Source organism: Dama dama, chromosome 17 (genome assembly GCF_033118175.1).
Source record: "Dama dama isolate Ldn47 chromosome 17, ASM3311817v1, whole genome shotgun sequence".
In the NCBI taxonomy this organism is placed as follows: Eukaryota; Metazoa; Chordata; class Mammalia; order Artiodactyla; family Cervidae; genus Dama; species Dama dama.
This window is the reverse complement of record NC_083697.1, coordinates 64,919,361-64,933,860: the sequence shown is the minus strand read 5'-3', so window position 1 is coordinate 64,933,860 and position 14,500 is coordinate 64,919,361. Positions and strand designations below refer to the sequence as shown.

The following is a 14,500-nucleotide window of genomic DNA, read 5'->3' as shown; positions in this document are numbered from 1 at the left end:
CAACAAAAGAGAAGTTCTTTAATTATCCTGGATGCCAGTCTTCTGTCAGATTATAAGCTTCACCAGTATTTTCTCCCTATCTGCAACTTGCCTATTTATTGTCTTAAGAGCATCCTTAGTAAGAGTTTTTAACTCTGATGAAGTTTTTCTTATCTTATGGTTCTACTTCTGTGTCCTGTTTAAGAAATCTCTGCTTATCCAAAGGTCTAGAAGATATTCTCCTAGGTTTTCTTCTAGTATTTTCATAGTTTTAGCTGGTACTTTTGGGTCCACCTTAAATTTGTATAAAGCATGAAGGCATTGTATAAGCCGAGGTCCTCTGTTTTTTACCCATGTGAATATCCATTTCCCCCATATACCATTTGTTGAAGGGTTTCTTTTCTTCAGCTTTGGTGCCTTTGTCAAAAATCAACTGACGATGTAACTGCTGGACCCTCTCCTCTGTTCTCCTGATCTGTCAGTCCTTATGCCAAGACCTTCAAAGTGTTAGTTCTTCAGTCGTGTCTGACTCTGTGATTCCATGGACTGTAGCCCGCCAGGCTCCTCTGCCCATGGAATTCTCCAGGCAAGAATTCTGGAGTGGGTAGCCATTTCCTTCTCCAGGGGACCTTCTCGACCTAGGGATGGAACCTGTCTCTCCTGACTGCAGGCAGATTCTTACGGTCTGAGCCACCAGGGAATTCCCTACTGTCTTAATTATTGTGCTCTGAAATAAGTCTTAAAATCCTCCAAAATTTTTTTTAGATTGCTCTGAATAGTCCAGGTTCTTTACATTTGCATATAAATTTTAGAATTTAATCAGTTTGACAATTTCCACCAAAAAAAAAAAAGTCTGCTGGATTATATTAAATCTGTAAATTAATTTAGGGCAATCAGACATGTTAATGCAGTAACCCAATCCATGATCATAGTATCTCTATCCATTTCCTTAGGTCTTAACTTCCTCCAGTTATATTTTAAGTTTTCAGTGTTAAAATCTTACACATCTTTTGCTAAATTTACTCCTATGTATTTAATATTATAAATGGAATTTACTAAAAATTTCATTCTCCATTTGCTTGCTGATAGTAGAAATACAATAGATTTTTGTATATTAATCTTCTACCAATTTTGAATATTAAACTAACTTTGCATTCCTAGACTACTCACTTGATCATGATGTATTATAATTTTTGTATATTGCTAGATTCAATCTGATTATATCTAAAGGATATCTACATCTATGTTAATGAGAGATATGGGTCCATATTTTTTTCTTGCAGTATCTTTAAGGTTTTACATCAGGGTTAAGGTGGTCTTCCCTAGTGGCCTAGTGGTAAAGAATTCACCTGCCAATGCAGGAGATTGGACCCTGGGTCAGGAAGATCTCCTACAGAAGGAAAGGGCAACCCATTCCAGTATTCTTGCCTGGAAAATCCCACGACAGAGGAACCTGGCAGGCCACAGTCCTTGGGGTTGCAAGATAGTCAGATACAACTTAGCAATTAAACAACAATCAGGGTTACGCTAGCCTTATTAGAGGGAATGAAAAGTGTTTCCTTCTCCTCTATATTTGAAAGTCTGTATACTACTGGTTATTATTTCTTCCTTACATGTTTGATATAATTCTCTTGATAATGTCCCACATGTCTAAGGCTCCCTTCATTTTTTTTAAAGTCTTTTTTCACTCTACTGTTAGTATGAATGCTTTCTACAGTCATATGTTTACTTGAGTTTATTGATCATGCTTTCCACAAAGTCTAATCTGCTCTTAATTCTATGCATTGGATTTTTCACATCAGATATATTTTTCAGCTCTAAAATTTCCATCTGGTTCTTCTTTCCGTCTTCCATTTCTCTTTCCATTCAGTTCCGTTCAGTCACTCAGTCATGTCCCACTCTTTGCAATCCCATGAATCACAGCACGCCAGGCCTCGCGGTCAATCACCAACTCCTGGAGTTCACTCAAACCCATGTCCATCGAGTCAGTGATGCCATCCAGCCATCTCATAGCATACTGGGCATCTACCATATTCATATTTTCTTTTTGATACATAATATGAATGTATCTTTAATAGCCATTTATCCTTGTGTGCTAATTCTAGCATATGTCAATTGAGTCTGTTTCTATTGACTAATGTTTCTCCTGGTTGAATGTCAAATTTTTTGCTTCCTTGTTGTCTAATACAAATTTTTTTTATTAGGTGCTGAACACCATGAACGTTATACTGCATGTCTGGAATTTGTTGTCTTCCTTTTAATAAGTGTAGGGCTTCGTTCTGGCAGGTAATTAAGTTACTTGCAAATCAGCATGATCCTCTAGAGCTTTGTTAGAAAGGTTCTAAAACTTTACAACTAAGATAATTTAGCCCTACTACCAAAGTCTAAGCCTTCTGTTGACCTGGGTAATCAGTCAGAAATTTCAACCTTAGAATGTCAGCACTTAATCCAAGCCCTTTGTGAACTCTAGGGATTACTCAGGTTAATGTTCCCTGCTGGCTCTTTGCCTAGTCTCATGGTGCTTTACCTGATACACGTGCAACAAAACCTCAGCCAAGATTCAACTCAAGGAAAACCCTACGTAGACTCCTGCAGCTTTTTGTCTGCATGGCTCCCTCCTCTGTGTAATCTGCCTTGTAATTTCTAGCCAGCTCAGACTCACTGAACCCTAATTTCTACCTTCTCAACTCAATGATGGGTAACCCACCCTGCTCCATTATCCCACAAGTGCCTCCAAGCAAAAAATCAGAGAGATCATAGAGTTTAATTCACCTGTTCCCCTTCCTCAGGGATCACAGTCTTGCACTGAGAATGTCCAATGTTTGAAAATATTGTTAAATATACTTTGTATAGTTTTTTTAGCTGTTTATAGCAAAAGACTAAGTCTAGTCCCCATGTGTCCATCACGGCTGGAAACATAAGCTATGTACATATGTTCTGCAACTTGATTTTTCAGTCATATGGTTATTATTCCAGATCAATACATAGCTATCTACCACATGCTTTTATTTATCTATTGGCTATGCCACTTGGCATGTGGGATCTTGGTTCCCCAACGAGGGATCAAATCCGTGACCCTTGCAGTGAAAGCATGGAGTTTTAACCACTGGAATGCAATGCAAGTCCCCCTACCACATGCTTTTAAACTTTTAAATAGTATTTCAGAGTATGGACACTTAAAAATTGTCTTCAATATCTTAAGTAGCAACTAATACTAAAGTTAATAATATGTACTATTTTTACATTTTAATTTTCTTATGTTCACACAAACTGAAAACAAAAGAGGTACTGTGTGTTATATATTTCTCTCTCACCCACCTCCCCCCCACTCAACAGGCAAAATATTATACAAATAGTAGTTATTAATTACCGAGTATAAAAATTTAAGAAAATGATTGTTAGTACTAATACCAAGTGTCTGTACTTTTTCCTTATGTTAAAAAAAATTTTTTTTAATATTTATTTATTTGGCTGCACCAGGTCTTGGGTGCCACTCATGGGATCCTTGATCTTCTCTGCGGCATGTGTGATCTTTAGCTGCAATGTGATAACTCTTAGTTGTGGCAAGCGGGATCTGGTCTGAGTAGGGATTGAACCTGAGCCCCATGCATTGAGAGTGTGGAGTCTTAGCCACTGAACCACCAGGAAAGCCCCTACTTTTTCCTTTACTTTTACAAAAGGTTTTAATCTATCTGACAGTGAGTTACATGAGTTCTCAGATTTAATTTCTATTAAAATTGCTCTCCCTGCTCCTTACCATTTTATTATTATTTTCAACTTTATCTTAAATATTCTTACTGTATGTATCTGTGTCTTTTGTTATAAGTTCTCCCAAATCATTCTTATATAACGGGAGGATAAACAAATAAAAACTAAAAAGGTTTTAACAGGCCACATTTTTTAAAATGTGAAATGATATACAAGTAGGAATGTTGTATTCTTAAAAAAAGGCTTAGATTTGTAGTACTCAAAATTTGAATTAAAGGGAGTCTAAGAAGTTATTTTAATTTTATAAAAATTATTTTTCATTTGTAAATTCAAGGAAAAAAATCAAAATACTAGTTTATTGTGAAGATCATTTTAATTCATCAATCACAAGTGACTATTTTATATGTTTACTCAAACATATCCACTGGCTCTTACAGTTATAAGAACTCATATTCTTAAATCAAATTTTTATTTAATGTAAGAATCACTTTTGCAAAAGCATCTGCCCAAACATCTAGTATCTGATGATCTTATACTTCATTGTTAAAAGCTTTTAAAGCATAACAATCAGTTTTCAAAGACTATGATCATACTTCTTTGTATGTCATCATTCAAAAGTAAAACACCTTTCATTTTCTTTTACAACCCAACTGTAGGAGTCATTCAGTTTTTAAAATGTCAACTTTTAGACTAAAATCTCAAAAAATATTACTTTAAATTAATAAGAAAGCTTTTACCCCTCACCTGGTTACAAGTATCAGATAAAGAGTGTATCGCTTCTGAAAACATGCTTGCTGAACCCGTATAAATCCAAGCAAGAAATTTGAAGAAGCAGTTTAATCCATTGCTAGGAGAGAAAGAAAAGATAATTTAGCACAGGTTTAGATAAAAATTCCCACCAAAAGCTTATTTATACATACACACACACAAGATTTTGTTCAAAGTAAATTAAAACAGATTTCTAGTTTACTATGCTTTAGGCAAGAGTATAAATTTGAAGAATATAGATTATGGTTTCACTAAATATTTAAATGAAAGGGGCATGATATGTGCAAACAAATTACTTAAGTATATTTTAAGAACTGATGAGAAAAGAGGGTGTTCTACACTTGGACAAAATGGACTTAGAAAGGAAGCTGTGTCTTAGGTAGGTGAAAGAGGATCGCACGTGATCTTGTTCAGCAGGTCACTGTCAAAGACACGACGCTGCTGAAGGTCAGGTTATTTAATCAGGCAGATGCGAGAGGTGAGAACAAAGCCAGACCAAGCAGTCTGGGTCATACGGGAAGATCACACATGCGAAAACAAACCTGGCTATCTCCTGAGGAAGCTAGCTGTGCTCAGATTCTAACAATAACAACTAGTATCATTTATCTCAGACACTAAGCCACTTATTATGTTTTACTGTAACTATTATACAAATACTAACATGTAATAACACCCTCATTTTATAAATGAGCAAACAGGGGCAGGGGCTTCCCCGGTGCTCCAGTGGCTGAGACTCTGCACTCCCAATGCAGGAGACCTGGCTTTGACCCCTGGTCAGGCACTCCTACATGCAGCAACTAAGAGTTTGCATGCTGCGACTAAAAGGTCCCACAGCTGCAACTAAGATCCAGTGCAGTCAAATAAATAAATAAATAATTTTCAAGTAAATAAATAAAAATAAATGAGGATCTATACATCCCCTTCCAGCTACCCTTTACTCCTCTCCTCTTCATATAATTTCTTGAAAGAATTGTATCTGCTCTTGCTGTCTCAGTTTTCCTCTTTCTGTATTTGGTCTTCAATCCACTAAACAATGGCTTCTGCTACCAACACCTCTTAAGATTGTTCTTAACCATATACCGTTTCTTGCTATTAAATTCCTGAAAACATGTTTAATATTTTCTTTAATCTTACAGAAGCATTTGCCACTCTCTTCTTACAACACTGTCCTTCTTGATTTCTACCAGCCTCCTGGTTTTCTTCCTACCTTTCTCTTTACTCTTCCTCAGTCTCTTTTGCAGGCTTTTTTTTTTCTTCTACCAATTTCTTAAATGTGAGCATTCTTCAAGGCTTTTTCAGGAGTGCTTTTCCTTCCTCATACATTATAATGTATATACACAAACATTCTCCAGGTGATCCTAAGTATTCCTATGGCTTTAATTATTACCTATACTAATAACTCTCTATTCTTTATCTCTAATTCAGATCTCCCTCCTGAGCTTCAAACCAATATATATTAAAAATAATAATCATCAAGTGCATATTATGTAATAGAAACGATGCTAAGCAGTATACATACCCTACATCACTTTCCTGCAATATAAAAAGCTTTAGCTGCTAACCCCACTTTACAGACAAAAACAATCACTTCTGCTGACCAGCTCTACTTGGGCGCCCTATAACATCTCAGACTCAAAGAGGAGCCCGCTCCTCTTCGCTCCGCCCTGACTCTCCCTCCCAGTGCTCCTTTCTCCTCAGCGACCGTACAGCATCTACCCAAGTGTCCCAGTCAGAAGCCTGGGCGCCACCACTGACCAGTGCTCCTCAATGCTTTCTGAACCTAGCCATGTCTCTCCATCCCTGTTACCACTATCTGTGCTGTATTATCATAAATGACCAAGTCTAGGGCCCCTCCAGTCCTTGACGATGAGAATTACCTATTTTACCTTTATGTTTCCAGACCACATCAAACTTCCAGACACAGGTAGTATGTGTATTTTAGAAATAAAAGCACAAACTAATGAACTACAAATTAATGCTCTTAAATAATCATCCTAAAATAGATTACTCAGTACAATAGATTAAAAGGCAGGCAAAATAATAGAGATCAAGACGACAGAGGAGAAAAGAGGCAAAGGCATCAGTTATGCTCTACCAGGGCTAAATGGGAGAAAAATAAAGAGGGCAGATGCTCTTCAGTAGCCACAGTGCAGCCTGGTTTACTCTGAATGTAACTTTGGCCAACTCAACTTTTTAAAAAAGATTTCTATAAACACCAATGAAAATAGAAGAAAAATTTTCAGATAGCACCTTTATCTTTATCTAGATACGAAGTAATAAATTTATACATTCATATATATAAATTGAAAACAATTAAATTTTAAAAATTTATAATTAAATTTTAATTATTTAATTATTTAAAAAATAATTCTATTTTTAAAGGTTTATTTTTCAGTACTTACATGCAAATGGCAACCATCACCACTTTGCCTGGCCCCTTTAAAAAAATTGATGCCGTTCTAGAACGTGGCTATAAAAACAAAAAGAAAAAAAACTCTTAACATTTTCCAAAAAGGCACTATGACGATATATATACGACTCTGACACACCAGAAAATATCTTCTCTATCAATGCCTCTTCACTACTGGATTTACTTATTTCTTTTTCTCTAGACTTTCCCCTTTAAATTGTGTGAAGATGGAAATTGAAAGTGCATGTAGATCCTTTTCCAGAATGTTGTTTATTTATTTCCTTGTAATTCATTTACTGTCTACTCCCAGAAAAATTCTGAGTTGGTTACATTAAAAAACAGAAATAGTGATAAAAAAATATACTGAACTGAAATAACCTAAAATTTTGCATTTGTTGAGTAACTTCTTAACTTTTAAAACAAGAACAGCCAAAGCTAGTAAGCCTGTTGCCCTCATTTAACTCCTGACTATTCTCTAAAGACTGAAGCCCTCAAATGGTAACACTGTGTTTATTTAGTTCCAGAACTGAACAAACCAAAAGGAAATCAAACAGGGAGAGAAGTATTCAGGAGAATATTTTCCTTCCGTTAAATACTCTTTGGCTACTCCTTGAATTTATACTTTCTGTGTTTCTTTTCCTGCTCTTTCCTCTCCCATATGCTATCACATGTCACCGTAACCTCTCTAAGCTGTACCCATCTCCTTCCGTATCTGGCTGAGGGCTACCCTTCTATGTGAAGCCTTCCTTGATCCCCAGAGAATACTCACTTACTGTTGTACTTCACTTTTCCATTAAAGCAAGTCATGCATTCTGCCTTACGTAATTTACTCACGAAGTATTTACTGTGCACGCACTACGTACCTGGCAGAGTTCTAGGTGCTGGAGCACCAGAGGAAACAGCACTCCCTGCCTTCACAGACCTCCCTGTCTAGCACAGCAAGGGGGGAAGAGACCTGTCACACCTGAGAGTGGTAGATACCATCCAGAAACTAAGAGACGGAGAGAGCAGCGCTGGGGCGAGACGGGAGGGCTACTTGGCTAGAGCACTAGGGAAAGGAGTTCCGCGATGGGAGGAAGCAGCCAGGGGGAAACCTGAAGAGAGTTTTCGGCGGAGCACACAGCACATTCAAACATTCTGACGGAAGTCAGTTTTGTGTGAAGAAAGGATAAAAACAAGGCTGATGTGGCATTAGGGGAGCAAAATGCTTTTCATTTTGCACTCTGATAATGCTTTGCAGTCAGGTCTGCAGGTTAGGGTTTAAAAAGCACCTACTAAGCTCCTGTGGACAACAGAGCAAAAGAGGGAGCTGCAAGCTCTAAAGTGATACATCTATCAAGTCTGACCATGGTTCCAGATTTCTGAGTAATGCCACTCACTGATAAACAAAAACCAGTGTGTGTGCATTTTACTACAATGAGAATATACCATATCCTTTGGTTAGTACAGGAAAAAGAAAAAAATGAGATTGTTATAGGAACAGTAGAATATGAAAACATGCTACTTAAGGTAGAAGATGAGAAAGATTTCTTTAGAAGAAAGTCTTGAAAATTTATGGAATAAACAAGACAGATAGGGAAGGAAAATGCAATTTTTAAACCATAACAGAATGTTTTAACAAGGAAAAAGAGATTCACTGAGCTCAAATTGCTCTGAAAGAAGGTTGCAGAGAGAATTCCCTGACAGTTCAATGGTTAGGACTGGGCTCTTCCACTGCTGGAGTCCTGGAGAACTAAGATTATGTAAGCCTCATGGCACAGCCAAAAAAAAAGAGAGAGAGAAAGAAAGTTGTAGAAAAGGTGAAAATGTGTTGGTAAAATTAGGTAAGAAATAGCGACAAGGTCCAAGGAAATCTATAACCAAGAGAAGCAAAATCTCAAAAAGCAACAGATCCATAGTAGGCAGATGGATAGATTTCAGAGGACTAGGAGGAAAATCACCATAAAATATTCAAAGGGCTACAGGTGATTTCAAACTGACACTATCATTTCAATCCCAGGTGGTGCAAGTGGTAAAGAGTTCACTTGCCTTGCAGGAGATGCAAGAAACTTGGATTCGATCCCTAGCTAGGGAAGATCCCCTGGAACAGGAAGTGGCCACCCACTCCAGTATGCTGAAAGACTATCCCAAGAAATTCAGAGCATTAGGATTAGAAGGAAAGGCACAAAAAAGTAGCAATATTATTAAAGGGATAAGAAATAGTATCAATTAGAACACTGAGCATTGAGAGAGTGCTTGTGCCAAAGCTAAAATATAGTGAGTTCATATGTTTCACTATTGGAGCTCCCATAAAATGAAGAATATAATGGAGAAAGTAGTGTCTGGATCACAGAGAAACAAGGATCCAAAGTAGGTGGGTGAGAAGGAGGTTCAAGAGGGAGGGGACGTGTTTATACATATGGCTGATTCACTGATATACAGCAGAAGCTGACACATTGAGAAGCAATCATACTCCAATAAAAAATAAATGAATAATAAAAAGGCCAAAAAAAAAAGTAAACAAGGTATTTTTACTCCAGGAAACATGAATAATCCTGTTATGTTTTAGAGAAGGAAACCAGCCATCTTTAGTGAGAGTGAGTGTTCCTAGGAGGAATATGGAAACAGTAGGAAATTAAATACTAAAGTCTTATTCTATTACTATTTTTAAAAAAAGTATAATAGAAACTTAGAAATTTTATACAAAATCTATAACATTTCAAGGCTGATGAGTATTAATCTTCAAAAGGGCTCTAAGTGACACAGATTTCAGAAGTCAAACAGCTGCTATTCAAACATCCGGTGCTGATGACCCTCCATGCAGAAGAGGTGTAAAGCTAGCAGCAAGTCTTCCCAGGAGGCAGACCTCACCAGCCTAAGTTAATCCACAGCAAGAGGCAGGGGCAGAGGCTGTCAAGACACAGAAGTGACTCACACGACATACAAAAGCCCTACCACTGAAGAGAATCCAGGTCTTCAGTGCAGCACTAGGGTGCCAGAAACGCAGGGCTCACAAGGGAAATGGAAATTAAGAGGCTTTGAATAAGATGAATAGGAAAGAAAAGAACATCAAATAAGGTATGACTAGAGTTGTCATCATTGCTAATTTCTAAATTTTCCAAGAAGGAAGCAAGAGACTCAAATTTAAGTCAGAAGAAAAGAGACAATTTGCAAAGCTAGCCCTTTCTCCAGGTATGGTGCTCACTTCTTGACAGGAGACCCCGCCAGCTCAATTTAAATGCAAGGCGGACTCTGAACATGACTACGTGGCATCGTGGAAGTGTCGGTAGCTTTGATAAGAGCTCTTGGGAATCCAAGTCCGATGAAGGACTTAGAAGAAAATAAGAAGTGGACAGTAAAGGTACGCTTCCTATACTGGTCCCAATATTAATTTCCTTCTGGTAGGAAGGAAAATAAGAGTATTCTGGCACACTTGAAGATAAGGTAGTAAATTTGGTGATGCAAAGATAAGGTATTTTTTTAGCAGATTAGATCTACCTTAGAATAGGATCACAGACATGCTAGATTTTCATCATGGACAGATACTAGGATTTTCTGTGAAACACATACTCAACATAACATTAAAAGAAAAATATTCTTACCTTAGTATTTCCCAGAAAGTCTCTATATTCTCTCAGTATTTTTTGGTTTCTAAATAGCCCTATAAAAAAAGAATTATGCAATACATTTAGCTCATACATATTCTTATCCTTTCACATTTTAGATTAACACAATTATTCTAAGACTATGTTAAACAGTCTTCTCCCAGATACAAACAAAAATATCAGGTGATGGTAAGAAATCTGAATTTGCAACTTGATTAAAAAATGGGCTAAGGACGTGGATAGACTTTTCTCCAAAGATGATATACAGCTGGCCAATAAGCATATGAAAAGATGCTCAGATCACTAATCATCAGAGAAACGCAAATCAAAACCACAATGAGGTATCACTTCACAGCCATTAGAATGGCTACTACCACAAAACAAAAACAAAGAGAAAAAGAAAATAACAAGTGTAAGCAAGGAATGCAGCAAAATTGGAGATTTTGACTATACTGGTAGAATTATAAAATATTGCAAATGCTATGGAAAATAATATAGAGGTTCCTCAAAAAATTAAAAAAACTATCATATGATTCAGTAATACCACTTCTGGGTATATATCCAAAAAAAAAATGAAGGCACTGTCTCAAAGAGGTTATTTTCACACCCTAATTTATAGCAGCACCATTCACAATGGGCAAGTGAAAGCAACCAAAACGTCCATGGACAAATAAATGCTGAACAATGTGGTATATAAATACAATGGAAATCCTGTCACATGGATAAACCTTGAGGACATTATGCTAAGTGAAGTAACTCAGTCAAAAAGACAAATACTATATGACTCCATTTATATGTGGTATCTACAGGAGGCAGATTCACAGAAACAGAAAGAAGAGCAGTTACCAGGGGCTAGAGGGACAGGAGAACTGTCAGACAAGTACAGTTTCAGGGCAGCAAGATGAGTTATTTAAGCCTGATAAAAGAACCAATTCTCCATCTTTAGCTCAAAGTTTAAAAATAAGGAAAAAATATGTTATTAGTGTGCCTTAAGTATGTCCTCTAACATATGTACAAGGCTATTCACAGCATCATTATTTTAACAGTAAAAGACTGGAAATGACCTAGTTGAAAATGACTGAATAAACTATGGTGCACCCACCAAAATGGAGTATTGTAAAAGAAATGAAGAAACCTATTTCCTGCTATGGAATGTTCTCTGGGACATATAATCAAGCTAAAAAAAACAAGCACAGACAGTACATAGACTAGACTATGCCTTATTTATGAAAAGGAGGGTCTAAATTACCAGTATATATGCTACTTTAGTATAAATAACACTCAAAACTAATTTTTTAAACAATTACCTATGCTAGAGGGAGGGAGAAGGGTGGGGAAGACAGGGATGGAAGCTAAACTTCTCTAAAGTACTTTGTCTTTAAAGTATTTGAGGTGACTTTGGAACCATATAAATGTTTTACAAAATTATAAAATAAAAATAAACCAAATTTGTTAAAATCAGAAGCAAAACAAAACAAACGAACCTATTTTTATATCTAGTAGATGGTTTATCCATACAGTGAGAAGTTACAAGTGACTTTAAAACGTAGGCATTTGACTATATATCCCCAGTGAGATATTCAGTAAAGACAAAAAGAAAAACAGAAATCTTAAATCACCTTACTAGCAGGAATACTGAGACTGATAGCTTGAGACAACACTGTATTCTCTCTATAAGTGTGTGTACATATATATAAGAACAAATTAAAAATGTAATTAATGATGTTAATGAATTAAGAAATAAGAATTTCAGATTAAGAGATACAAAAGGAAAAAAGGCAGGGGGGGAGTAAGCTTATCAAAATAACCTACATATTTTCTCTTAAGAAACAAAAAGTATTTCCTAACTCTGTCCACTGAAAATACCTCAAAAATATATCAACCTATTAAAAAAAACTGAGTACCCCTAATGCCCACAGGTCTCTAAATTTTATTTCCTGTTAAGAGGAAAAGGGGCTCCTACTATAAATGCTGATTACTAATCTGGGGCAGGGTAGTGGTTACTGGAGGGGAAGGGGCAGGGTTGAGGGAAAAATGAGTGAAATGGATCAACTGTGTGGTTCCAGACGGAAACTAAATTTTTGGTGGTGATCAAGTTGTAGGGTAAACAGAAATAGAACATATAATGTTATGTAAACCAATGTGACCTCAGTAAAAAGTAAATAAAAAAAAAAAGAAAGTAAACATTTCATTCCTGTAGATTTAAGTGCAAGTCTCTTTAGCTTATCTGTGAATATAAAGATATTAAACAGCTGTTTGCTTCTTCTGAGAGGCCAAAACCCCTTAGAAACTAGGATTCACTTTTAGAACAGGTACAATCTTCAAATCAGACCCTGTTTTAATATTCATATGTCTTACAGAAATGACAAATTAGCTTTGCTTGCTCTCACAATCTTTAAAAAGCTATAGACAGGAAAACAAATAGATACTGTTCTTATAAAATAATTAAACCCCAAAACGAAAACTGGCATTTGCTAGAACCAACAAAGCCAAACACAAGAGGTAGGCAACCACTAGGCGAGGATATCGTTATTATAGACACAGATCTCATTTACAAGTTGCTTTTCAGTTAACTCAGCTTTAAACTGAATATACTTACTTTCTCTATATTCTATTTCTGCTTCCTTACGAAGTTTTTTCTCTCTGGCAAGAGCTTCAGGGCTTCCCCAAACTTCCAAAGATCTATGTACATACACAGGGCCACCATTCAATAATACAATTTTAATGACTTCATGAAAATCATATTTAAATCTAGATAACTAAAACTATATGAAAATTTAACAAACCATAGGTCCCTTGGGAAAAATATAAAGCACTTAAGAAACTTTTCTAAATTAAATCTACACAATAAGAATAAATTCAACAGCAAATTTTCTAAAAAAAAACTGATATTTTTTTTGCTAATTAATACATACTAGTAACTCTCAAACAAATCTGCAAGTGTAAAAATATTCTGCTTTTGGATTTTCCTGGAGGTCCAGTAGCTAAGACTCCGTGTGCTCCCAATGCAGGGGGCCTAGGTTTGATCCCTGGTTGGGGAACTAGATCCCTCATGTTGCAACAAAGAGCTCATATGCCACAACTAAAGAGTTCGCATGCTGCAACTAAAGATTCTGGATGCTACAACTAAAGATCCCTCATGTCGCAAAGCAAATCAAAGATCCTGCGTGTCACAATTAAGACCTGGTGCGGCCAAATAAATAAGTAAAAGTAAATACTTTAAAAAATATGTATATATTCTGCTTTTAAAACATATCATTTTAAAAATTCTGAGTCTGTCTAGATGGGTTTCTATTAATTCCAAATTCAGCTTATATTTTATCCTAAAAGAACTATGTTCTTACTTTGCCTCCACATCTGATCTCAAGTATACAGTAAAGGACTCGGTATCTTCATGAGGACTTCGTCGTCTGATTTTTCGTAGTTGTTCCAGATCACTGAAGAAAGAAATATGTTGAATTTATTCAGAGAAGGTTCATATAGTTCAGGATTATTAGGGGCAGATAAAAACCACTAACTAAGCCTTATTTTAATAGTTAAAGCTGGATAGCCTGTAAAAATCAATTTAAAGATGACATTTTGTACATAAAAATGGTTTAGAAAGAGTTGAAAAACTAAGAATTACTCTTTGGAGAAGGAAATGGCAACCCACTCCAGTGTTCTTGCCTGGAGAATCCCAGGGATGGAGGAGCCTGGTGGGCTGCCGTCTATGGGGTCGCACAGAGTCGAACACACACACACACAAAAAAAGAATTACTCTTGACTCAATATAGATACCATAATATAGTATGTAGTGAGTCAAATCCTTTATCAGTGCTTGTTCTTTATCTGCTATGGATACACCACTGCAATATCTGATGCATGAAGAAAAAAAAAGTAGAAAGAACAGAGATTAGAGTATTACTCCTCTATTTGAGAATGTAAACTTAATATTTACAGTCATTTGTTACATCCAGATTAATTGTCATTGTTCAGCCACTAAGTCGTATCCACCTCTTTGCAAGCCCATGAACTGCAGCATGCCAGGCTTCCCTGTCCTTCACTATCTCCC

General features: G+C 36.4%; 1 protein-coding gene across 2 annotated transcripts in view; it reads right to left on the bottom strand.

Moving 5' to 3' along the window:
• The window catches only part of SLC30A9 (solute carrier family 30 member 9), a 75,793-nt gene that overhangs the window by 35,273 nt on the left and 26,020 nt on the right, over positions 1–14,500 (bottom strand). For both annotated transcript variants that reach the window (XM_061164660.1, XM_061164661.1), the window contains exons 5-9: positions 13,794–13,886; positions 13,049–13,131; positions 10,447–10,505; positions 6,858–6,925; positions 4,432–4,534 (exon numbers count right to left, since the gene is read on the bottom strand). In XM_061164660.1, the coding sequence (XP_061020643.1) occupies positions 4,432–4,534; positions 6,858–6,925; positions 10,447–10,505; positions 13,049–13,131; positions 13,794–13,886 (406 nt within the window). The remainder of the gene's footprint in view (positions 1–4,431; positions 4,535–6,857; positions 6,926–10,446; positions 10,506–13,048; positions 13,132–13,793; positions 13,887–14,500) is intronic.